At 45.8% G+C, this 26,540-nt stretch overlaps 1 protein-coding gene across 5 annotated transcripts in view; it reads right to left on the bottom strand.

The window, feature by feature from the left end:
- GRK3 (G protein-coupled receptor kinase 3) overlaps positions 1 to 26,540 on the bottom strand; it is a 126,046-nt gene that overhangs the window by 6,812 nt on the left and 92,694 nt on the right. For all 5 annotated transcript variants that reach the window (XM_055551066.1, XM_055551063.1, XM_055551065.1 and 2 more), the window contains 10 exons: positions 25,599 to 25,729; positions 23,318 to 23,412; positions 18,321 to 18,428; positions 11,944 to 12,010; positions 11,410 to 11,510; positions 10,662 to 10,728; positions 9,820 to 9,915; positions 6,252 to 6,414; positions 3,397 to 3,533; positions 979 to 1,092 (listed from right to left, as the gene is read on the bottom strand). In XM_055551066.1, coding sequence (XP_055407041.1) covers positions 979 to 1,092; positions 3,397 to 3,533; positions 6,252 to 6,414; positions 9,820 to 9,915; positions 10,662 to 10,728; positions 11,410 to 11,510; positions 11,944 to 12,010; positions 18,321 to 18,428; positions 23,318 to 23,412; positions 25,599 to 25,729 — 1,079 coding nt within the window. The remainder of the gene's footprint in view (positions 1 to 978; positions 1,093 to 3,396; positions 3,534 to 6,251; positions 6,415 to 9,819; positions 9,916 to 10,661; positions 10,729 to 11,409; positions 11,511 to 11,943; positions 12,011 to 18,320; positions 18,429 to 23,317; positions 23,413 to 25,598; positions 25,730 to 26,540) is intronic.

The following is a 26,540-nucleotide window of genomic DNA, read 5'->3' as shown; positions in this document are numbered from 1 at the left end:
AGCTATTGGTTTAGCTCTTTAGACATGCTCTCTCCCTCTACACACACACACCCCACACCCCCGCCCCAGCAGAAAAGTGTTGAAGTCATGAAATAAACACATCTTTGTATCTGCTACTGCTCTCTTTCTCCAAATATGCTCTTTTTTCACACCTCCACACCCTCCCTCAATACCTCAGTAGGTACCTGTTCAGGAATTAAGTCTGGGCTATGATAGAACTTCGGGAAAAGAAAAATTGCATTTCCCTGTTCACAGTTATTTGGGGATCTTATGTTTACTTACAGAGAAGGCAATGGCACCCCACTTCAGTACTCTTGCCTGGAAAATCCCATGGATGGAGGAGCCTGGTAGGCTGCAGTCCATGGGGTCGCTAGGAGTCGGACATGACTGAGTGACTTCACTTTCACTTTTCACTTTCATGCACTGGAGAAGGAAATGGCACCCCACTCCAGTGTTCTTGCCTGGAGAATCCCAGGGGCGGGGAGCCTGGTGGGCTGCCGTCTATGGGGCCACACAGAGTCGGACACTCCAGCGTTCTTGCCTGGAGAATCCCAGGGACGGCGGGGCCTGGTGGCTGCCATCTCTGGGGCCGCACAGAGTCGGACACGACTGAAGCGACTTAGCAGCAGCAACATGTTTACTTAAACACAAACCTCAATTTAAACATTCTGAAAGCAGAGCAGATCTGGGAAACTGTGGAACAAATGCAATTTGAGGCCCCTATTAATTACTGGATGGTTTCCACAGAGAGGGTAACCACGTTATTTCCTGTCCTTTCTCCTGTCATCTTCTAAGAACACTTTTTTTAAAATAATTGTTAATTTGCCAAAAACTTGTATCTTCTGACTTTCTTGCTAAGTTTGTGAGTGATGAAGCATGGACTGAGAAAATGTTAGATAGGCAGGCAGGCATCTTTGCTGAACGTTTACATAATTGTTGTAACTTTCACCCCTGTGGAAAATGCAAATGAAGACTTACCTCACACTGCAAAACAAACTGCTTCCCTCCTTTTATTCTCAACAAAATGCACTTTTTGTCTTTAATCTGAGTTTCTTCCACGGACACAATCTGTTCCATTGTCAGTAAACTTTGCTGTTGGTAAAAATAAGAGATGATGAGTCACTTCACTTATTATTGTGTGAATTTTTAAGTTAATAAATCATATTGAAAACTACCAGCTCAGATAAAGTAAAGGAAAAAAAAAACACAGCCGTTTTTCTTTCTTTGATGATATTCTAGAAGTGGGAGAGAAACAACTACAAGGGAAATGTACAAAAATTCAAAATATCTCAAAGAAAGCTGCGAAGAGAGAAATGTCTCTATGAGGCAGAAAGCAAAGCTGTTCCCTCAGCACAGTACTGACGTGGGGATCAGTGTGGATCGCACGCGCCCCTCCGGTATCACACTCTCCCCTGGACACAATCAATCCTGCTGTGAGGGAACAATGATGCAGTACACATGATATGCAGGAGCCAGAGGGGTGGCACTGGCTTTGAACCCACAGCTCAGGAAACGTTTGGGCATGTTAGCTTGTAAGCAACTGCTATTCTGATCATATCGAAATGATGCTATGAACACAGGTGATGTGCAGAAAAGATGGTCCCTCTGGGTCCATGGCATCATTGCTTCGGCCGAGTGCCACAGTGACTCTGAGCACCTTACCATTTTATGTTTTTTGGGGTAAATACTCCACGAATCCTAAATGAAAAACAACACCAGCATAAGCTCACATTTCTTTTCTCCTGAGTTAAACTTACGAGTCTACCCAAGCACATGACATAGCTTCATGAATCGACACTAAACATTCTTTTAAAACCAAGGTAATTTGTCACCTTGTCAGCCAATGGTAAACAAAATAAGATTATCTTTTTTTAGTTTTTGAATATTCTGAAAAGTGAGATAATCTCCTTTCAATGTGTACAACAGTGACTTACTAAGGCCACTCACTAACTGCAAATAAACATTATATAATGATATATGTATGGATTAATACTAAAGTGCATTAGAGAATTACATTCTGCAACGTAAAAAATACACATGTAATATTATATAAAATACAATTATATACACATATTTTATATGTGTATTTTATATTACACAATACTAGTACCTGAGTTATAACTGAGGATCCTCCCAAAGAGTTTTCTTAATCTCAACCCAGATCCTGGCTGCATTGATTTTCAGAAGATGATTTCTATGGGACTAGTAGTAGTGAGAAGATTCTGCTCATTTGTAGAGCATGTGGTCATACTCAGGCAGCAGTCACTCACAATTAAATGGCATCTTCACCAACTGGGATTTGCAAAACTCATTCCGAAGCCGAATACACCAGGTGTGGGCTCACCACTGGTGGGCTCCATGCTCCAGGAAGGGGAAGCCATACTCCGATACACCCACTACATTTTTCACAGTTGGGACTGCTGTCCTGCTTATGATGACCAACCTTCCCTCTCCAAGAGCAGAAACCCTTCCTTCCACGGACATGGCTCTTCACACAGCAGGTGTTTAATAAATGCTGCCCAGCCTCCTACCAGTGATGGCAGGGATCAGAAATTTCTTTCTTCTCGTTCACAAACATCAGCCCTTGAAAGGACCTCACAGGGCTGCCGTACCTGTCTTCCTGTCTAATTGGATGAAGCCCACTTCTAGTCTTCCAGACGGGTGCGGCAAAGCAGGAGGCTCAGGTGGTCTGACCTCGGTGCCAGAGCTTCTTGGGCTACACCTATGACCTTGTCTCACCTGACCCCGACTGGGGAAGCCTCATCATGGGGACAGGCAGAGCTTGGTCAGAATCACTCCTCCCCCAAACCTGTGCCTGGGGCCAGACCTTCCCTCTCTAAGCCCTGGTTCTCTCTTTATAAGGGTTGGACCTCTAAGGGTGCTAAGCAAATTAAATGTGTGTGTGTGGACAGTACCTGTCCCAAGATAAATATGCAAAAACTGTGGTAGTTGTTACTATTCCTTTTCTTTTTAATATTAACTTTTACTGGAGTATAGTTTGCTTTATACTGTCACCATTTCCACGTCTCCCCTTTCACAGATGAGGAAACTGAGGCTCAGGCAACACAATGTGCTTCCGAGTCCCAGAGACATGAGTGGTGTGTCTGAACACCTCTGGCTCCAAAGTCCCAGTTTTTGTCCCCTTTTGGGATCCACCCAATCACTACCCAGCCTTCCGCAAACCTGCCTACTCTAATTTCCCTGGATGGCACATTCTATTTTCAAGGGGTGCCAAATCCTTCCTTGATTCAGAGGAGTCCGAGAGTCTGAACGTGAGAAATCTCACGTATACAGGTTAGAAGAGACACACAGAGCACAGGCAGAGATTTTACAAAACTTGCCAGCGATACAAAATCACCATGGAAACCGGCGCTCGGGCCGATGCTGCAGACTTACTCGAGACTCGCCCTCTCCTCTCCACTCAAGTCTGTTGGGAAAGAGGTAAAAATAGCGGCGCTGCCACTGGGTCAGGAAAGGGTTCCCCAGCTTCAGCATGTACCCATGCATGATGCAGTCTCTTCCCAGGGCGTAATCTGAGGCACAGAACACAGCGGAGCGTTCAGCGGGGTCGGAAACAGAATGCCCGCAGGCTTCTCAGAAAAAAAGAATGACACGCTTTCGGGAAAAAGAACAAGTTGCTATAAAGAGAACACTCTATAGAAATCATTACTTTCGCTTTCAAGCACACGAAAGAACAAGCTTCTTCAGCTCTCTACTCACATGTTAGATGGCTGTTTCTCCATATTCTGATAAATTCAAGATGCTCCTCTATCGCTCTGAGAGGGTAAACGCTTGTCTGCTAACTAGTTTTTTCATTAAGCAGGGTGACAATTGGGGAACAGACAGTGATCATACTGTGCCTAAAGCACCTTTACCTTTACATGACACTGGGGTTCTCCCTTTAACGGTCTATTAAAAAGAAGAGCAGAGAGGCTTCTTTGTCCAAAGAAACCAAAGCAACACAAGGATCAAAATTATTCTTCTTCCATTAAGGTTATAATTACCCTTCAAATATATGGTTATGTAGAGAGACCAAGTTAATTCGTGCTCATGCCAGGTTCTGATTATATTTTTACAGCAAAGTATTGTCTCGAAAAAAAGGTCAATTTTAAGTAGCTTGCTTTGCCTTCCTTAGAGGCTTTGGTGATCACGCTAAAATCATTCATTCATTCATCACTCAGTCATTCAGCTATGAAGGGAATGGATGCATAGGTGCTAGGCACAGTGGTGAATAAAAGAGACAAAAGTCCTTGCCTTCAGGGAGCTTACACTCTTAGTTGGAGATTCATGTAATAAATAAGCAAAACCCACGTTGTGTCACATGGACAAAAGCAGGAAGGGGATGAATGAAAGAGGGCATGGCCGGAGGAGGGTTCGTGGTGATGAGGTATGGTTCACGGAGTTGCCAGTTTAATGGAAAAGGTGTCTGAACTTCTTAAGTATACTTAAAGTGTAAGTCTTCTATTTTTACTTCAGAGATCTAAGCCTAGACTATATTTTTGTGTAAGGGTGACCTCTGAGATATTCAACCAAGACCTAATTATATCAAAATTACTTACATATATTTGAAGATAAATTCATTGTTCTGCTAGATGTTCTAATTGCTGCTGCTGCTAAGTCACTTCCGTCGTGTCCGACTCTGTGCGACCCCATTGACGGCGGCCCACCAGGCTCCCCCGTCCCTGGGATTCTCCAGGCAAGAACACTGGAGTGGGTTGCCATTTCCTTCTCCAATGCTTGAAAGTGAAAAGTGAAAGTGAAGTTGCTCAGTCGCGTCCGACTCTTCGCGACCCCGTGGACTGCAGCCCACCAGGCTCCCCCGTCCGTGGGATTCTCCAGGCGGGAGCGCTGGAGTGGGGCGCCATCGCCTGCTCCGTGTTCTAACTGCAGCTCTAGTTGAAAGGCTGCACTTCAACAATGTCGTTAAGATGTGTGTTTTTGCTTTCTGGGTCCAATCTGTCAAGATTCTAGTGACATCATGGGTCTCCCTTGAGGAACTACTGAGGCTGTAATTTCCTGTGTAAAATCCATTCCGGAAAACGTGGTCTAGAGTGATCTCAATGGACCCACTGCTCTAAAGAACAGCTTAGAAATAAAGCCCCTTTCCCTGCAGAGTGGAGGTGAGCAAGGTTAAAGGGCTGTCATGCTCCCTTGGTGCAACTCAGGTGACTTTCAGCTAAGGAGTCATTCATTCTGGGATGGAGGACACTTTTCTAAGTAGGTGATAAATCCTACTAGGAACAGCTGACAAGACCCAGGAACCCTGCATCAAGATGCCCCAACCAAAGCAAGCATAGTTTGAAATGGTTTCTGATCATTCTTACTATATGTTAACCTCAGGAAGGTCTTTGCTTAGAAGTAAAACCAAAGATATCTTAATCACTAACCACAACAAGTTTAAATCCAAAATCCATTAAGTCTTAGAAAAATCAAGACTGCCAATATTTGGTGAATCAAAAATGACCAATTTATTTAATACTGGATGTGATGTACTGTCCTTTGGAAATCCTAGCAGGTCACTCAAATATGGCCAATAAAACTGTGGTTTGCTGACTCTTTAATGCTGTTTGTAATGTGTATACTCATGTCTCTTGACAAGAAACATGTAATAGTCAGTTCCGCACCACCCTTTTTGGGGCCCAGTAGAAAATGAAAATGCAGGTTCCTTGTTAAAAAATTATTAAGAACCTCAAGATGGTGCCAGCAGAGCATTAACCTGGGGGCGGGAGGGGGGTCCTAATGATACCACACAGGCAGGCCAGACACCCATGAAGCTGCCCGTGTTCCCGACACCATCATGCTTACTCTTTAAAGGAAGAAAAGCTTCCAAATTGGCCCTAAAACACTCCAAGGTAAGAAGGCAAGAGTATTGACAGAATACTGCTGACAATCTCTATACATATTACATGTGCGTGGACTAAAGACTTTGAAATATCAAGAATATATATATTTACATATGTATGTGTAACTGAATCACTTTGCTGTGTACCTGAAGCTAACACAACATTGCAAATCAACTATATTTCAATAAAAATTTAAAAATAAATAAAATATATAAAGACAAACGACTCTGCAATATCATTTCACGCTGAACACTCCTGGGCCAGGTAAAATTCAAACAACTGATGGCATTCCCCTCCCTCTCCCACCGCTGGAAAGGACTTTATGACCCAGATACTGTTTTCTGCTTTACGAGAGATTTTGAAAATTCATCGCGTTAGAAATATCTTGAGACACACCGGTTATTTTACCTTCTTCGTGGCCAAGCTGCTTATTTTTAGCTCTCTTCCTGGCCTCGATTTTATCCGTGTCTGCATTTACTGCTTCATAAACTGTTTCCGCCACTTCCTGCTGCCAGCGCTCAGAGATCACCAGAGGGAAGTTCTTGTAGAGTTCTTGGTCGCAATCAAGAAGCTTGTTATTTTAAGAAATCAAGACATGTATGATTTGACATGCTTACAAAGGCAACAGATTCCAAAGCACCGTAACTGTGTGTGAGAAGCTAACGAGATGACAGGCTATAACCATTAGGAGACGACTTCTCAGCTGTCATAAACCTCTGCTGACGATCGTTGAGCAGTCAGGCATATACTATACAACATGGAAAACATAGCCAGTGTTTCATAAGGACCGCAAATGGAGTAGAACCTTTCAAAACTGAGAATCACTACAGTGTACAACTCTAAGCTATATAGTATTGTACATCAACTATACTTCAATAAAGTTTTTCTAAAAAAAAGGAAAATAAAACAAAGGACAATCCAACCACTGGGGTCCATCATAGCGATACGTGATAAGGACACTCCACTCCCAACCCCGTGTCAGTCAGATTCAGGCCAGTCTTCTACAGCATCCTTACTTCGTTTTTGCCAATGAAAAATTAACATATACAGGGTTTTCTATAAAGTACTACAAGAATCTGGCAATAAAATAAAATTTCAATTATAGTGAAGCTATTCTATTCGTGGGATTTCCCAGGTGGCGATAAAGCTAAAGAATCCATCTGCCAATGCAGGAGATGCAAGAGATGTGAGTCTGATCCCCGGGCCGGGAAGATCCCTTGGAGAAGGAAATGGCAACCACTCTAGTATTCTTGCCTGGGAAATCCCAAGGACAGAGGAGCCTGGTGGGCTACAGCCCATGGGGTCGCAAAGAGTTGGACATGACTAAGGGACTGTGCACGCACACACTTTTTATTTGTAAAGGCAGGAAAACAGATCTGTATGGTTTTAGAGACATCAACAAGGGAGAACCCAGGAGGGCTCTCTGCTCTGTACCCACCCTCCATTAATCTGGAAAGTGAGAAATACAAAAAGGTCAACCAGGCTGAATTTACCGTTCAGCCCACGAACCTTCCAACGAATCCACGTTGAACAGCAGAATTAATCTCAAGACACGTGGAGAGTTTAGGCAGCTTGGCCTTTTAGAGGCACTATAATAAAAATTACACTTAATGACAGCATCTCTCTGCCAAACTATTACTCAGAATTCTTCATTCTTCCTCCTAAATGAGGCTGTGCTCTGAAAGCAAGCTGAGAAAATACTTTTTCAGATCTGAGCTACAGATTTGTGGCAGAAAGACAAGCGACCCTACTGATAGAAAATAATAGGCCTGTCTCTCAAAAGCACAGCTCTTTCTAGAAGCTTGACTCACTCATTCCCTTGCCTGAGAGGTGAGTACAGGAGAGAGATTACTATAGGCAAGTCACTTAGAAGGAAAATGGAGAAAGACTGAGGGTGAGGCTCTGGCCCACAGGCCTTTGGCGCATCCCTGAACCACTGGGAGAACCTGCATCCAGGTCCCAATGGGGATGCTCTCCACCTGCCCTTATTGACCTGTTACCCTAAAGTGAAGATTCTGAGGTCAAAATGTGTACCCGTTTTCCCCTTTCTGCTTTCTTCAGATGCCCAAACCAAGCCGGGTGCTGACCTTTTGGGTGTCCTGAGTGTGAACACGTGTGTGTGTGTGTGTGTGCAGGGGAGTGTCAGAGCATCAAGGCTAGGCGAGCACCCTGTGATAACACTGGGACAGATTCTGGAGTCTGGCAAGAGTGAAAATACCCTCCTTTCCCAAGCAGTTGCTCCGAAATGGATGCCTCTGCTTTATGTATAAAGGGTTCCAGCTCCTGTAAGGCCAGAGAGCCTTGGTCTTTATGACTCAGCCTATGCGAAAAACTCACCAAACAAAGCCCTACCAGAAGTGAGCTGTTTTTCCTTAAAGACGATGTGCTATTTTGGCTGCTTTTTAAGAGACACAGCCTTCTCAGCTCTGGCTCAGGAAGAAGCAAAACCAGCACAACAGGAGGTGTTAGCGCACCTGCCAGGAGGCGGACACAGGTGACCAACCCCAGAGGAGGCCTGGCAATGAAACCGCTCGCTTCATGGGGGTGAAAACCAGCGCTCCCAAGGTTCCCGCAACAGCCCCGGCTCACTCTGGTAACAAGTGTGGATTTGAGCTCAGGGTGTCTGACTCCAAAGGCCAGACTACAGCTGAGAAAACCAAAAGCGTGAAAATCCCCTCTGAATATTAAAAATTTCATGGGCTCCCATGGGATATTCACTTTCTTTTTAGTGTCCTTTGCTGGAGAGAAGCACGTCTGATGACAAGCTCTTCTGTGACAGCGGTCACCCTTTGAGATAACTCTGTAAAGGGGCTGCTCCCGAAGCTGCAGGGTGCTAGTTAAACCCCGCCAAGTCCTGTCGTACAGGCCACAGGAGATGCTGAGCCTCTGGGCAGTGGTTGGCTGTCATCCCCAGGGGAGCCAAGGCTCCGACCAGGGCAGCGGCCGTGGCCCTCTCCGCTGTGCTGCTCTGAGCTCCTCTGCCACCCTCCATCCTGAGAAACTGACCCCGCGAGCACACCAATCACACTTACAGCTGGCTGCCTGGTCGGAAAGACCAGGGAGCTGACACAAGGCCAGGAACGCAGGCTGCTAAGGACACGGTGGTGGGGCGGGGGGCGGCTCTCAGAGGCTTGGGGTGGTGGCGGGGGGAGGCTCTGGGGGAAGCTGAGAAAGTGGGAGCAGTGAGAACTTGACACGCGGTGACACGCTTTGACTCAGCAGCCGAAAGAGGGCGACTGTGTCTCGTGACTCACCATCTCTAAATATGCCCTTGTCTACTTGGAAAACAATGATAGGAACCAGAGTTTGAAAAATGCAGAGCATGCTATATGTACAAAAAACAGTGATTATTTCACTTTGGATTGACAAGTGTGAAATGATTCATGCTGTTTGCCCTTTTCATCCTAACACAGAGAGACTGGGAAATTTGGGAGAATTAAGACGGCTGGCTCTCTGGCTTGAGGCCAGGTAATGCTTGCCATCACATGGTTATTTTTCCTGCTTCATAATATATCTGAGTTTTCTATCAACCACCCATCTATCCAAATCAATAACAATGTGACTATTTTTCAGCTTATCAAACATGAAATGGGTGGTCAAACAAAGCTCTCCTACGGGACGTCCATGATGGTCCAGTGGTTAAAAATTCACCTTCCAATGCAGAGGATGCAGGTTCTATCCCTGGTCTGGGAACTGAAATCCCACACGCCATGGTGCTACTGAGCCCGCATACTGCTAACTAGAGAGAAGCCCGTATGCTGCAACTAAGACCTGACTAAATAAACTAATGAAAAAAAAAGCTTTTGTAGTCTCTAATTCAGGTCTTGATCTCTTCTACATTCATCAAACATGTGGATATGCATTTGTAAGTTATAGTCCAACACAAACATGGCAGTACTAAGACAGTTATGAAGTCTGATTTCCAAAAGAAAGGAAAAAGAAATCCCCCTCCCCAAAGCAAGGCTCACAAGAGTACCTTGATGCCTTTGGTATCCTCTTCATCAAATGAGCCGATGTCAAAGGCGTCAGCTGCATTGACTTCCCCTCGGGGAGGGATCAAGGGTGGAGGGTACTGGAAGAGCCAGAGAAGAAGGGTTCGGTTACCAGGGGACCAGGCCCTGGGCCCAGCCTGCTATCCTATAAAGAATTTGCCGTGAAAGATGTCAAGGTGCCAGTCTGTGTGGCACTCATTCAAGCTCACACAATCACAGTACATGGTCCACAATAGCCCCCAAAGGAGATGCACCCTCCACGATCCAGTTGCTAGAGGCTGAATGCCTGCAACAGGGCAGGAGAGGGTATCCCACACCCACAAATGCCCCAAGGCTGATGCTGGCCGAACCAGAGCCCAGACTCTACGTCTAAACAGGCGGGACTAACAGAGCATCAGTCCTCAAATGAGTCTGTACACAGATGAGTCCAAAGCTGATCATCAAGGTTGAGAAAAAAAAAAACGACAACTTTAATTTGGGGTGTTTTCCTGTATCAGAGAGAACATTAAAAAATATGTTACAATAAGCCAAGGGGCTCATGCTGCTACCCAGTCATGGTAATTCTTAAATTATGTGGGGCTGGGCTTGAAAGTGTCTGTAAGTATATGACGTTTCCTGCATATTTTTTACATATAAACAAAAAGGAAGAAGTGGTCCCAAAGGGAATGAGCTAGGAGGCGGTGCTTGAATAGAGGAGCAAGAAGCTGGGCTGCGGATGGGAGAGCTGGGGAACTCTGGGGACAGAGCCGGAATGCAGAGCTGCAGACAAAGATGCAGCTGGAGGGCGCGTCGGGGGTGGTACCGGGGCGGGGTCCCAGCAGGGTACCTTCTGCAGGTAGACATGCTGCCAGTCGATGCCTCTGAAGAAGTCGTGCGTTTTTAGCTCCTGTGCGCTGCAGGAGAGACAGAATCACAGCAGCAGTAAGTCTGCATTCGGAAAACTAACAAATGGTTCGCAAACGTCATCTCCTGTTAAGCACACACAGCAACAACTGTTTCCAGTTCTTTAAGACAGCAGGTAAAACATGCTTCTTTCCAAGCCCCCAGGAAACACTGCGATGCTTAGAAACACTGCATGTTGAGCCTAGGAATATGATCCCATATGATCATTTACAGGGGATGCTCACCCCAGCCTAAGATAACCTACGGTTTTTGCAGACTATCTCTGTGCATCTGTAATTGTGAGAACAAATTTAACTAAGAATTGAGTTAGAGCGATCTACGCGTTAAAGAGGTTTACAGCAAAGGTCTACAAGTCCTGATAGATCAGATAACAGAGATCAAAGCAACAAGTACTAATTTCGAAGCAAACTAGACATCTAATAGAATGGTGCATGCTAAACCCCTTCATAAACTGAAGAAAACATTTTTTCCAAAGAGCACTGCTGCTGAAGCTCAGTTCACACGGAACAGAAGGAGCTGCAGACTCTGAGGAACACAGACCCATGAAGACACACGGCTCCTATTGATGCTCCCCCACCCACCCTGAACTGGAATGGCAGATTCTTGATACACTGAAAGGAACCGTACTGCTTTCAGGGGGGAGATGCTGAAATGCAGAAGCGTCGGCCTACCTGCCTCCGTGGCAGCCGAGGCGCTTACTGACGTCTCGCTGAAGCAGGCCTTCCAGAAGGGACTTGAGCTCAGGGGAGAAGACGTCTGGAAGTTCCACGTTCTGGGGGTGGAAGGAGGGGGACACGCCTTCAAAAACGCATCTGTGGCAACAGTGCCGTAACCCTCGACCAGATTTGAAGGCCATTTCTTCCATAAGGATAGTGTTAAAGAAAACTGCAGATACCTCACAAGCTAACATTGACTCTATAAAGAAACCCAGGGTGGCTGCTCATCACTTCCAGAGTCCATCGGCAGGCTGGAGCCAGAAGAATTGGGTCTCCTCGCTCTTCTGCATCCCAGTCATTTTGACTTTTTTTTTCTTTAGTTTTGGTCTTGATTTTTCTGTATCTTTCTCTTATTGTCTGTTAGCAAATCTTGTTGTCTGCCTTGGCATCTATTTCCATTATTTTAAGAAAGCATTTTCTTATACTAGTTGTAATAGAATGAGATAGGAAAATTATAATGAGAAAAAAAATGGTTTTTGACTTTCTTACCATGGTGAGAGTCATTCGGTCTATCTCATGCTTATCTTTGGTTTTATGTTGTCTGAAAGGGCTGTGACTGTAGAAACAAAGAAAATTCTATTACTAGATGGTTTTGGGTAACAGCAAATACTGTTGACTAATATTTGAACAAACTATTATGTTCTGCCACTGCTCATTCAAAACTGCAGGAACACAAAAGCCATAAACAAAGACCATTTCCAGAGGAAACCTGATGATCAGGTTGACAATCAGACGTATTAGGTCCTGAATGAGCAAGGCTGATGTTTACTTGAACTCTTGATACTCATGTCAATGAAGTCATGCTACCAGAATAAACTTTAGCAAATATATTCCAAATGACAATTTAAAATATCACTTGGAAAAAAATCAGCCAACAGGTTTTTATGAAAATGAAAGTCATACACATGACATCTGTCACATTAGTGTTCGAGATAATAGTAACGTTCATACAGTTTTTTCAGAAAAAGTGGATGAGTCCCTCAAACAATGGAAAGAGCTGCCATTGAACCAAAATACAAAATGAAGACACTCCCCTGCCCCAGAACCCAGTAATTTTAAGAAATACATTCCTTTGGTGATAAGAGATACAAACCAACCCTGTGCTCCCAGACCCTCCAGGGTTCTGAGAACTGCTCACTCATGTTCTAACTTACAAACGGCTCCTGATCTAAGAGTCAGAAACCCCGGGCTCATGCTGTGACTTGGCTATTGGCTGCAAGTCATTCATGGAAACCTCGTCTCAGTCTCTTCATCTGTGCGTGGCATAATGTCACAAGCATCACCGAAACGGTGCAAGAACGACTAAAATAATGCATATGCCAGCGGCTGAGACAATGGGAGGATACAGCGGGCAACCGATAGACAAATGTGACAGATGAACCTAACTTTACAAAATAAATGTCTCCTTGTAAAGATATTATTCTCACTCTTGATTATGTTTTTAAAGTGCTGAAGCTAAAGTTAATCTTAGATATCGCTTAAACACGGACTCTGAAATATGACACAAATGAACTTATCTACGACACAGACACCGGTTCACAGACCCAGAGAACAGACCGGCTGTTGCCAAGGCGGAGGGGGCTGGGGAGAGGGGAGGACTGGGAGCTTGGCATTAACAGCTGTAAACTCCTGCATACAGAATGGGTGAACAACAAGGTCCCGCTGCACAGCACAGGGAACTACAATAAATATCCCATGACAAACCATAATGGAAAAGAAGAGAAAAAAACACACGTAAAACTGAATCACTTTGCTGTACAGTAGAAATTAGCACAACACTATAAATCAACTATGCTTCAATAAAATATTTTTTTAAAATAAAGATGCTCCTAGCATTAAAAGAGACCAGTAAACATACAAACTAGAAAACCCTGGCTTTATTTACTTACTTGAAAATTAAAGAAGGGACATACGTGATAGGGTTTCCTGGTAGTAAAGACATGCCTGTTAAACGACCAGTCCTACAGATTTATTTGGGCCTTCCCTGGAGGCTCAGACAGTAAAGAATCTGCCTGCAGTGCAGGAGACTCTGGTTCTAACCCTGGGTTGGGAAGATCTCCTGAGGAAGAGAATGGCAGCATTCTTGTCTGGAGAATTCCACGGACAGAGGAGTCTGCTGGGCTACAGTCCACGGGGTTGTGAAGAATCAGATACGCCTGGGCGACTAACACTTTGACTTTTCACTTTCATAGGTTTATTTATAAGGCATATAAAACATAAGCTGAGGCAAGATATTACAAAAGAGTTCTATAAAACAGAATAGGATGTTGAATACATAACTCAGTATGATTTAGAAAAAAAAAACTAATTAAAACTGCGCCCACCCTTGCAATCTACTTACTGCTACTGAATTAGGTAAACTATGCACTGCACCATCTCTTGAAGAGATGATTCCACTTTAGAGTATTTATTATTTAAATATTTCAGTTTTCATTTTGCACGAGAGGGGGCACTGTAACGCTTATTTTCTTTCTTAAGCAATGAAAAACACATTAATTTCCATCTCTTGAAAGCTTTCATTTGGGGGGGGGGGATCTAAATAAGGTGAATCAGTAAACATGCGTTAATTTTTCAAACAGATTTTGGTTGGAAATATTCTTTGCACCCTAAATGTTTCCAAGGAGAAAAAAAATGTAAAATTATTGCAGTTAAAAAGCAAATGGGATAGAATAACAAATAATATGTTATTATGAGACATTATAATTTCTGAAAACTTGACTTGTATCACTTTCTTTTTCAGATTTATTTTTGGCAGTGCTGGGCCTTTGCTGCTGGGTGGACTTTCTCCAGTTGCAGTGAGCAGGGGCCACTCTAGTTTCGACGAGCGGGGTCGCTCTCCACTTGTGATGAGCGGGGCCACTCTCTTCATTGCGGTGCGTGGACTTCTCAATGCAGCGGCTTTCCACAGTTGCGGTGAGCGGGGGCCGCTCTCTACTTGTGACGAGCGGGGCCACTCTCTTCATCGCAGTGCGCAGGCTTCTCACTGCAGCGGCTTCTCTTGTTGTGGAGCACGGGCTCTGAATGCGTGGGCTTAGTTGCCACGGTGCATGTGGGATCTTAGTTCCTTGACCAGGGATTGAACGTGTGTCCTCTGCAGCCAAATTCTTAACCCCTGGGCCATCAGGTAAGCTCCGGCTTGTATCACTCTTGTACACAAAACACACAGAGATGTGAACATGTTCATGGTTCAAGAGAAAAGGAGTGTAGACTTAGCAGTGCTTACTAAGACCTCAGTCTGTCTGCACGACACGACTGTTGCCACTCCCCAGGGGAGTTCCTTCACATGTAAAAGAGGATGTGGGAAGGTCGCCCCTGTTTGGCAAATCCTCCTGCTCTGGCTCCCGCGTGAAAAGCTGCTCTTGACCCTCGTGTGATGCCGGAAGCAGGGGGCTGTGCCCCACACTTGCAGAGAAGGACGGCTATGTTCTGACAGGGATGCTCTGTGCTAAATTTAAAAACTCTTTCATGAGACCCAAGGGAGGGCTTTGCAAGGGGACTGGAGTTAAAGTTAGTGGTGCCAAAAACATTCCCAGCACATGCGCACGGTCGCTACAAACCCTGTTTGATAAATATAGCTCTCTGTCTGACTCAATAAGAGACGATCGGAAATGCTTGTCGGCTCTCAGGCTCTGGGGTGTCTTGTGGAGAGGGTTTGGTCTTTCAAGGCCTGATGCGCATCTGTTTCCAATGGCTTCTTGATTATTCTTTGTGAACAAAACCCAAGATTCCATTTCTATTTTGGAAAATGTTAAAGAAAACCTCCGATAGTAATGATCTCCATTCTGAGGGAGGCACGTGGGGCCTACAGATCCTGTGTGATCACAGCTGCTCCCGGACGCAGCCGCTTTAAATAGGAGACGGTAACGGGTCTGTCAACAGCTTGCGACACCAGCCAAGCCCTCATGCAACATTCGGGCTGCGTTGAAGGACGTTGTGGAAACAGGATTCGCATGTGCAGTGGTCAGATGTGGCTTTGGAATTACAAGAGAGAGTGCGAGAGCTGCGAATTTCCCCCAGATGAGTTGGGAAATCGTTCAAGACATGACAAACGATGGGGAAACATACAGAGACACACACACGACACATCATATTCACAGTGAAACCGGAGCTCAGAAACAATCCATTTATAAACACAAGTGATTAAAAAGTCTTACATCAAAAATTAATTTTAGAATACCAAAAAGACGGCATGCAACATCAAATGTGAGTTTTGAACCTAAGCCAACAGCTGCCAAAATATTTATAAACATTCCTTTTGTCCCGAGAGGAACAAACTCAGTAACCTCAGACAAAGCTCTGCTCTCCCCAGACCACCCCCGGGGCTCTCTCCTCGTGTCTGACAATCAATGGGGACAAGTTTAAGATCAAGGTTATGGTCACACCAATTCTTTCCCTTAACAGATATCTAAACTGAACTCTAGCTCGAGGATCGTGACCACAATTCTACACATTTGCAACATCTTTGTAAACGGATGCTCTCCCATATCTGGCAGTCAGCTGAAGTGGAAAGTGACCCCACCCAACACATGGTGCAGGGACGCCAACACATGCTCCAGTCTCAACAGCATCCTCACATCCAGGTTCCTGTCTCTTGCACCCTGTGGAATCCTTCGAGGGCGTCACGACAGAATGAGAGGTGCAGAGAAATGTTTCAGCCAAGGTGATGGGCACACTGGTCAGTGCAGGAAGTATCTGATCACAGAAAACAGAAGCAAAAAGACCCTTGGTGACCGCTGATCACCATCACTGCACAGACACGGGAAGGATGGGAAGAGACTGGTCTGCTGCGGAGTTCCTTCTCCTCGGCTGGGTGACCCTTTGTGGGGGCAGTGGGGGTGTCCTCTGCAGCACCCCTGGCCTCGACCTGCCAGATACCAGAAGGAGCCCCTCCCCTAATTGGCACCACCAAAAATGTCCCCAAGCATTGCCAGGAGCTCCTGGAGTTGAGGACGAGTGCTGGGGAGGGTCTGGCATGGAGTCTGGTTTATTCCATGAGGACTGACGCTGCTGCAGCTTATGGTGTGGCTGCCAGAAGCACTGTGCCCAGCTCTCTGAACCTGTCCATGTGAGACGCCATTTCTAGCTGCCACCGTTCTCGTCTCTTGTTATCCATCCATCCCATCCCCACTACCATCCTCTGGATGTCTTCCTGTCGGCCTAGACTCCCCTCCACAGGGGTCACATCAACTGCGATGCTTTAACCAAGCCTGATCAAGGACGTCACAGAGGAAGTAGCACCTTCCAACTCAGTCCTGCAGACCTGAACCATGACCAAGGAAGATGGAATTCACTTTTTCAGCCACAAATACGTTGTTGGCATAGAATTAATGACTGGATCCATCCTTGAATCTTATAAAAACAGGAATATATGCCAGACTGTCCCTAGTCTATACATGTGGACATCATTATAGACAGAACAACAACATTAGACAGAAATCAATAAAGAAAGAAAGCCCTAAACCAAGGCTCTGCCATATTTCACAACTGACTTTCACATCTTGAGTTTATCCACAACAGTTTTGCTGTTGTGCAGTTTTTTTTAATTGTCTCATGATTCTGTAACTGTGGCTTCTGACCTCTGACTGCTCCCCCCACAACCAGAGGAGACCTGAGTGAAGACAGTGTGTTTGGATGTGCTCACCGCGCATGCAGGGACCCCGCTGCTGGGGAAACTTCTCGGGGGGAAAGCGGTTTTCTCTGGTCTGCTTTGCAGAAACTCTCTAATTAGGTCAGCTAGTCTGATTACATGAATTAAGGCCCTCCAGGCTCCACAAACACAATAATTCAATTAAGGACCAACAGGACCTGAGTCTCTGAGCAGTAATATAATTTCAGTTCCCCAGTGAGGCAGTGAGCAGAGAACAACTAGATTACCCGTGTCCTGGGGAAGCAGCCAGGGTGCCTGGAACCTAGTCTGGGGGGAAGACAGGGAATCCAGCCTCTTTCCAGATTGTGTTAAATAACATCTTATGGAAAAACATGAACAAACTTTTTGGCCAACCGAATATAAGAAGAACATGCTGTGATGCTCAGTAAGGCTTTCCGGGAAAAATGTGGCCAGTTGAGCAAACTACCAGGGCTGTGTGTTCATAGGGGAAATGTAACAGGGAGAATCCTGACCAGGAAATTTTAATATAAACTGCTTTTTTTGTGGTACCTCTATGAATGGAGAATAATCAAAAACACATCTTAAACACTTACACTCTCTATTAAAATTGACTCAAGACTCTTAAAACTAATGGAATGTTAACATAATTTGTAAATGTTCAATGTGAGAACATATCTCAGGAGCACTTTCATTCTGTCCTCTTTCCTCTGTATTTCATCATCTCTGGCAGTTCACACCGAAGGGACAAGCATAGCACAAGTGAATTGCACAATTTTATCTTTATGTTTTTAAAAACTGCAAATTTCAGCATGTTCACAAACAAATGTGCAATTTTAACACAGGTTCACTTTGGGTCTTCACCCTCTTGGGTAAGAAATGCTTTAAGCTCACAAGACAATCATGAGTAATTCATTTCTAGGGAAAAGAAATTCTCCTACCCTCTTCAATTATCTATATTTAAAAATAGCATTCATTCCCCAAATAAGGCTTAACAATGGAAATAGTCCAACACAGTCTTATTTTACGTCTAAACGTGCTGGAATTTCTTCCTGGAGTGGGACAAAAATCCCCAAAGCTTACGGGAAGGAAACTCATCTTTACGGGCAGAAAGAGCTGTGAGCACTGCCTGGATCACTGTGTGGCTTAAAGATTGCTATGTGATCTATACAGATACCAGCACCTAATAACACGTAAACATTTCTTATCCTGATCCAAGGGCACGCCACAGTGATGGACTGAAGGGACACAGGGCACTCACCCTCTCAGAAGTTTGAAAAGCATGCAGCCCAGGGAGAACCAGTCGGCACTGCTGTCGTAGGCGGTCCCCTTCTGCAGAACTTCGGGCGCCATGTACCCGTGGGTGCCACTGGGGAGGAGAAGGGCGCGTGCAGTCAGCAGCATGTTCCCGCTCACAGACTATTCCAGCTCGCCCAGAGGCCAGGGCGCCATTCATCAAACAGCAGCAAGGCCAAACAAGGGGGAGGGGACACCGGCGCTTCCATCAAGCTTCCATCAGGTGCTTGGCGAACACCCAATAGGAAAATGATCTTTCCTTCATTAAAATAGGAATGAATATTAATAAATTACCATATGAGATAAACGTGAGCCATGTGCATGCTCTGGGCATGCTCCATGGTCTGGGAGGTGAGATCTGAATCTTGTGAGCCTTCCCCACTACAACAAGGGGGAGCCAAGGGTCTCCTGCCCACTGGAGAGCTTTTGTGTGCAGACGTGTGGGGCTGGGGAGGTGATGATGAATGGGTGACCACACTGCAGTGTTCCGGACCTGGAAGCGATGGGGACAGGTTAGTGCCCGTCCCCATCTGTGAGGACAGGTGACCAAACTGCAACACTCTGGATCTGGAAGCAATGAGGACAGGTTAGCCTGTCCCCATCTATGAGGACAGGTGACCACACCACAGCACTCTGGACCTGAAGTGATGGGATCGGGCACTCCTGTGAGGCGCCACCCCCATGCTGAGGACTGGGGTTTGCACAGGCGTCCATGGCGGCCCCCACCCCTCCACAGTCATGGTGCTCCCCAAGTGGTGGCGGGGAAGCTGACAGGTATGGAGACAGAGAAATCCCAGGTCTGAAGAGCTGCCGACAGGTCAAAGGACCCAGCTTAGCAAATGTCCAGATGGCTTGCAGGAAGCTGAGGAAAACCACCTGGGAGGACAGCCGCTTACACATAATATGTTCTATCTGCAACTCAAAATCCTCCCCTGTCCCACAATGTGAGCACACCCCATTCCAAGAGCGAGAGAAGGCTCGTGGGAGACTTTCAGAGGTGTGGGCTCAAAAGGGCTCCCCAAAAGCCATTATCTGCAGCTGCGTTCCCATCCGTCATCGATTTTCTTCACTGACAGAATGAGTGATGACGTGATACCTTCACCCTGCAGAACACACGTGGGATGGGCTCAGGGCAGCGCCGGCATTTGAAAAGAACCCCTTGCGTTCTTAGAAGCATTTCTAACTTGCTTATGCTCAGTTTCGGTGAGAATCTGCTCAGACAAGTGACCCTAGATTGTTGATGACTCTGGCTCAACACTGGGACCGGTGTCCTCTCAGCCTCATAGTTCCAGCTTGAAAGACTTCCGAACAGTGGAAACGGGCACCGGTCCATCCACCGGAAAAACTCCGCCCCCTGCAATCCAAAGTCTGCCGGCATGAGGTCAGCGAGCCACGCTATGAGGACGTCAGAGATTTCCGTAAGGGGCATCCAAGCCATTTTCTGGGAAGGCTTAATTTCAGTGTGGCCAGGAAAACCTTGGTGGCTTCATAACCTGCGATTCTCGGGATCAAAACCCAGTCCTGGGATGGGAAGACCTCGACAAGGAGACATACACGGGGTTAACGCACATCACGCCTCCGGGTGGACACGGCACACAAAGCAGAGCACTGGGCCACCTGCCACGTGGTTTCCAGTCGCTGCCACTCGGCAGCACCCGAGGCTGCCTGCACTTCCCACTGCTGGTCTGTGCTGTCCACGCTGAAAGAACACCTGAGCATTTAAAGGCATGGTGACTAGAGACCGAGAGTTGCATTCTTGAGAAAATCAGCTGGGACTCAGTGAGTCACTGACGATCTGCTCGATTCCACAATCAGAGTTTTCCTATGTCGTCTGGTGGCTGCTCCACGGTTCACTTTCAGTTTCTGAGAATCCAATTCCATCATTAAAAGGACGGAGTCGGGGTCAAGATGGGGAACCAACCACGATGCTGCTCTGCCAGCATCAGATGGAGTCCTGGGATCACACCTACCACTTTGAAAAGACCCGAGAAGCCCAGTCGAGGGTGAAAAGTCTGGCCACAAGCTTTTAATCTAGTACCAGGTCCATCCTCTCAAAGCCTCGGGGAGTTCAAACGAGTGTAGGGAGCTGGAGCCTTAGAGCCGGACAGAACTGGATTTTAATTCAAGCCCCACGATCTGCCAGGCCTGTGACTTTGCTCAAGTTCCTTAGTTTCTTGGAACCTCAGATTCCACCCCATAAAAAGTCGATGATTATATCCATGCCCTATGCGGGCTTCTAAGGAGCCTCTTGATGGAAGTCTTGAAAGAGGAGAGTGAAAAAGTTGGCTTAAAACTCAACACTCAAAAAACAAAGATCATAGCATCCAGTCCCATCACTTTATGGCAAATAGATAGGGAAACAATGGAAACAGTGACAGACTTTATTTTCTTGGGCTCCAAAATCACTGCAGATGGTGACCGCAGCCACAAAATTAAAAGACGCTTGCTCCTTGGAAGAAAAGCTATGACAAACCTAGAAAGCATATAAAAAGCAGAGACATGACTTTGCCGACAAAGATCTGTATAGTCAAAGCTATGGTTCTTTCAGTAGTCATGTATGTACGTGAGAGCTGGAACGCAAAGAAAGCTGAGCGCCAAAGAATTGATGCTTTTGAACTGTGGTGTTGGAGAAGACTCTTGAGAGTCTCTTGGACTGCAAGATCCAACCAGTTCATCCTAAAGGAAATCCTGAATTGGAAGGTCTGATGCTGAAGCTGAGGCTCCAATACTTTGGCCACCTGATGCGAAGAACTTACTCATTGGAAAAGACCCTGATGCTGGGAAAGATTGAAGGCAGGAGGAGAAGAGGGTGGCAGAGGATGAGATGGTTGCATGGCATCACTGACTTGATTGACATGAGTTTGAGCAAGCTCTGGAAGTTGGTGATCGACAGGGAAGCCTGGTGTGCTGCAGTCCATGGGGTTGCAAAGAGTTGGACACGACTGAGAGACTGAACTGAACAGAACTGAATGAAGACACTAACAACAACATATTTAGGCCGCCAGCTATGTGTTCCTGGGACAGCCAATGCTCCACTCACAGCATGACTGCTGTCCCCACACCAGTCACTTCCTGGACAGTCCCCTGGGCGGCTGTTCTGGGAGGTCAGGGAGCCCGTCTGCCTCAGCCCCGCAGCACCGGCAGCACCTGGCACACAGCCAGCGTCAACTAGACCCTTACTACGTGCAGGAGGCGACCGCACGCTCACAACTGTCACATGCAGTGAGCAGCACTGTAAGGAGAAAAACGAGGCTGGTGCCACGTGGAAGGATTCAAACCCACACCTGTCTCCAAAGCCTCTGTTCTCCGCCTCCTCCACCTAAAAACATACTTCTTCATTGAGCGTTTATCCTTTTCAAGTAGCGACCTCACTATCGTCATTTAAACATGGAAGCCAAGCTTCCCGACAGGGTCGGAAGGTTGAACCCTTAATGGATGCGGTTCAGATAATGGACAACAGACCACCTTTCAGGCCTGGCGTGTGAATTACAGTAAGACGTGAGCGAGGCCCTATATGGGAATGAGTAACCCTGCTTCTGAAAGTTAATTCCTTTGGGAGATTAACTCTTATGAGCTCTTGGGTTCATATTCAGTTGTGACTACCCTAAATTGAAGAAATTAGCATATCAAATAGCTGTGGCATTAAAAATTCAAATGACTCTCTTAAAAATGTCTGATGAACTCCCTGGGAGAGGCTGATATATCCAACCCCAGGTTCTGGCCTCATAATTGTCAAGTGCTGGCAAAATGCTAAGACTTTTATCACCCTGTCCCACATTCTGCAGGAAGGGAGAGACATCTTTACAGAAACGGCACTAATTGCCATTAATATCTGATCAGAGCTTTAAATGGCAATTCTGATTTAATGCAGCCCCTCGTAAAGTAGTGCAGTTTTAGAACCATTTTACTTCTAGTCTCACACACACAGAAAAGGATTTATAGTTTATTTTCTGCATGGATGCATGAAACAAGACCCCTGGGAGTTACTTCAAGACCATTCAATACAGCGATGATGCACAATAAGATAGAATGTTAAGAGACTCACTGCTAAGACTGACATACTGAAGAAGAAAATAATTGAGGGAATTTTTTCCACAAACTGTACACCTGTCCATACTTTCTACACAGATAAACTGACACCAAAGAAACAGGAATGAAAACCAGTACACATTCTGTTCTGCCTGTGTCGAGCGCCGGGGCAGCCACCACACGCCTGCTGACGCTGCAGTGATCTCGGGCTCAGGCAAGCGCTCAGGACGGTGTCAGCACGTGTGGTCCACCGAGGCGGGGGGCAGGCATGGCCAAGGGCAGGGGCTTCCGGCAGCTTCCTCTGTATGGAGGACGCATGTAATATTGAAATCTAACAACAGGATCTGCGTGAAAAGTTTGAACTGCAAGTAGATGATTCTTTTAATTAAAAAAAGAATCCTAATTTTTTTTTTAGGGGAAAAAAAAAGGAAATGTTTTGAAAAAGAAGGAGAGAGAGGATGGAGAGAGAAGCTTGACTTCTGGGCTTTCCCTGGAAAGCTCTATGCCGTTGCCTGTGCCCCTTCTTTGGCACATAAGCTGTCATGGTCTACTACGAGCGCTGCCCAGAAGATGAAGAGCGTGAGGGTCACAGAGCCAGCGTGGACTCGGCTCTGCTGCGAAGGCCCCCATCCCGCCCTCAGCCTCCCTGTCCCGGGCAGCTAACACTGTGGATCCCCTGCGAGCCCCCAGAATGGTGAAAGCAAGCACCCCACCCCACCGCTCTCCTCTCCCTCTGACCCAGCATCATCACATGTTGGAAACTACTGCAGACCAGAGAAAACTGGGAGAACAAACGACCATGCTGGGGTCTGAGCAAGAAAGTGAGTGGAACTAGGAAATGACAGTGAACAGTCAGTGTGACCATGCTGGGGTCTGAGCAAGAAAGTGAGTGGAACTAGGAAATGACAGTGAACAGTCAGTGTGACTACTCACACGCTCGCGTGCGGCTTCTTTTTGGAAAAATCGCAGGCAAGACCGAGGTCTGATATCCTCACGTGTCCGTGCTCATCCAGGAGGATATTGGCGGGCTAAAATGAAAGAGAAGGTGATTTCTGCGAGTCCCCAAGGCGTCCCGAGGCCTGGAGAACTTCCAGAGTCACAGGCACTTGCTATCATTATTTTATCCCAGTTCATTCCTACACATGAATTCTAGTATTAATTACATCATCACCTCCAAGTGCGGCATGAGACTGACAATGACACCTATGTTATCAATAACTTTAGCAGGAGAATGGCGAGGAGGGATGGAGAAGAGTCTACTCGTTTGGCAATGGAACACAGGGCAGGTAACACAGGAGGGTCACCACCACAGTTCATCGCTGTTACAGTATTTCCCTTCCACGCAAGAACCGCAATCCAGCCGGGATGGGGTGTCTCTCCACAAAGGGAGTGAGTCCACTGGCTCCTCCGCCTCTGTGAACCACTAGGCTTTGAACCGTGGAACTCAGCACAGAAAGCAATCTTGTAACAATGTACAAGTCATGACCTAGGAAATCAAAACATTCCATGGGGCCACACTAATCCTGATAAACATTATTTCACTTTATTAGGAGAGAATCTATGGAGGCCTTACCAAATGACCGGATATGATTTTGACCACAACTCTGCTGAAATATATCCATTAAGATTAGATTTAGTCTGCGTGATCATGGAAAATGAAACTCCCCTCCCTAATATACACTGAATTACAGACATCTTGGTATTTTTCTGCTGGAGATCAACTATTGTTTTGCTCAAAATAAAAATAATGGCATGCCATTATAAAACTGAAGCATGAATAATCATGAGTGACTAGAAATAAGTTTGAATAGAAATTAGATAATACCACTGCCTACTAAATAGTTTAGAAAACAGAAATACCACATCAAGATGATTCGAGACCGGTTACAGATTTAAATTAAAATGTATTACAATGGCGCTTCATGGGCTTTCGGCATGCATTTTATTCTTCTGCAAAACTCACCCTGAGGAAATAAAATGTCATGTGCCAACCAGAGTCTAATTATTTCTAATTTGATGAAAATACATTTTTTTTTGTCTTCTTTATGCTCCTATGAAGGCTATGGGAGTAATTCTTTAGCTTTGCAGGAGGCTTTGAAAGTTACAAAGTACTTCGTGGAAAAAAAATAATACGCTCAACTGTGAAATACACCATTTCGGATTCTTAGGAGGTAACCTCCTTTAGAAGCCAACCAAAACACATGAGCCCCTTAGAGAAGGGGGCATTATCGGTACACTTGATCTGGTTAACTTGCTTTCAGTTTAAGAAGGAATTGGAGAGTGGAGGCAAACAGGCTTCTCCTACGGGTTTCGCATCCTCCAGAAGCTGCCACGCCTATCACATTTCTTCTCACCATTATTTATACCTTTATGTGCCTGAATGATCATCTCTATAATTTGTCACGGTCCCTTTCATCTGCTCCCTCACCTTCATTCTGCTGGCTACATGAATATCACCTCAGAAGTACCAAGCAAACCACCAACTCCCTCTCTCATGAAGGATCCTCGACCAAGCAAGCATCGTGCTCTGGAATGGAAAAACTGAGAAAGCACCTGCTTCATTCTGTTCAAGTCCAGTAAGACTTTTTAAAGGGAAGCACGGTAAAGAAGCCTCAGTGTGGCAGACTGGGGCTATGGAGTTCTGGAACCTAGAAATGTGCTAGTGACTTTTTTAAGGCAATCTCGAAATCGCCTGAGGTTCAGAGGGTGGGGGAAATTCCGCCGGCTTTCAGATACCCCATCCCCACCTGATCAGCCCTGCCTCAGTCTTTCTATGTGCAAGTTCACCAGTAGATATGTCCCGTACGACAGTGGTTCTCTGCTTCTTTATCTCTGTACACCTTCTGCCCTCACACCAAGCCAGGGCCAAATCAGTTGCTTGGTGAACATTAACAGAATTATGATCAATTGTAAAATGGGTGACAACAACAAAAAAACCTACCCTGCTTTTCATAATTAACTAATTAAAATATCTGAGCTGGCGTATGTGCTGCACCAGGCAGGAAGGAGACAGGGACAACGGGGAAAGACTGGAGTCCTCAGAAAAGAGTTCAGTGTCTGGAGGAGACCGAAATCATGAAGGTGATATTCTGCTCAGGGCTGAGAGGAGGAAAATGACGGGATGCCATGAAAGAGGGGGAGATGCATGGGGGATCACAACTACCACACGACTGCACGTCGGACAGACGGCGGGGAATCCGGCAGACCACCTTACCTTCAAGTCTCTGTAAACGACAAACCGATTGTGCATGTGTTCCAGCCCCAGGATGATTTCTGTGGCGTAAAACCGCATCTCCTTCTCAGAAAACACCCCGTGCTGCGAAAGGTGATAGTGCAGGTCACCCCCTGGAATCAGAGACGCAGAGTGTAACTCGGTGCGTGAATTCCAGGGAGACAAAAGTCACAGTCATCGTGCAGAGTCATGACACGGTTAACTCACTTTATGCTTTGTCTACATGTATGATATAGATGTATCACTGACTTCTGTAATCTGATGAAACACTTTAAAAAATCCCAGAGAAAACTAAACCATTGAGAAGACTCAGATGCGACAGTGGCCGGGACAATATGAACCCAAGCCTCCGCTCTCGGATGGACATCACAGCTCCCATGTGTACCACTTCGGGGGAGGTGGGACGGGGGGCGAGCTGATCCTTTGATTACTACAGTCCTGTCTCCTAGCTGACTCAACCCATGTAGTGAGGCAGTAGGTGGCTTGGCAACTGGCTCTGTGGATAGTAAATATGGAGACAAAATAAATACACTGCTCATATTGATAGATATTTGAGAAAGCAAATACAGTAAAATTTTAACTGGTAAAAAACCCAGGTGGTTGGGTGTTTGGGTGTCCCCAGTAAAATCCTTTCAATGTTGCAGTATGTTTGAATTTTTCACAATAAAGGGTTAAAAAAAGTCAATGATCATATGGCCTCCAGTTAGAGAGACAGAGAATGCCACCAACAGGGTAAGGGAATGTTCTCATAAATGATAAAGGCGGAGCCACAGCTGATTTACACAGGTTCACGTGTGTCCACTTCCATTACCTTTGATTCCCTAAGTATCTTCCTGTTCACACACACATATTCTTGTGTAACTACTTTCGATCAGCAAGTAAAAGATTTCCAGCATCGCTGAAGGCTCCCTATGCCCACCCCAG

The sequence above is a fragment of the Bubalus kerabau genome, chromosome 16 (genome assembly GCF_029407905.1).
Source record: "Bubalus kerabau isolate K-KA32 ecotype Philippines breed swamp buffalo chromosome 16, PCC_UOA_SB_1v2, whole genome shotgun sequence".
In the NCBI taxonomy this organism is placed as follows: Eukaryota; Metazoa; Chordata; class Mammalia; order Artiodactyla; family Bovidae; genus Bubalus; species Bubalus kerabau.
This window is presented reverse-complemented; position numbering and strand designations above follow the sequence as displayed.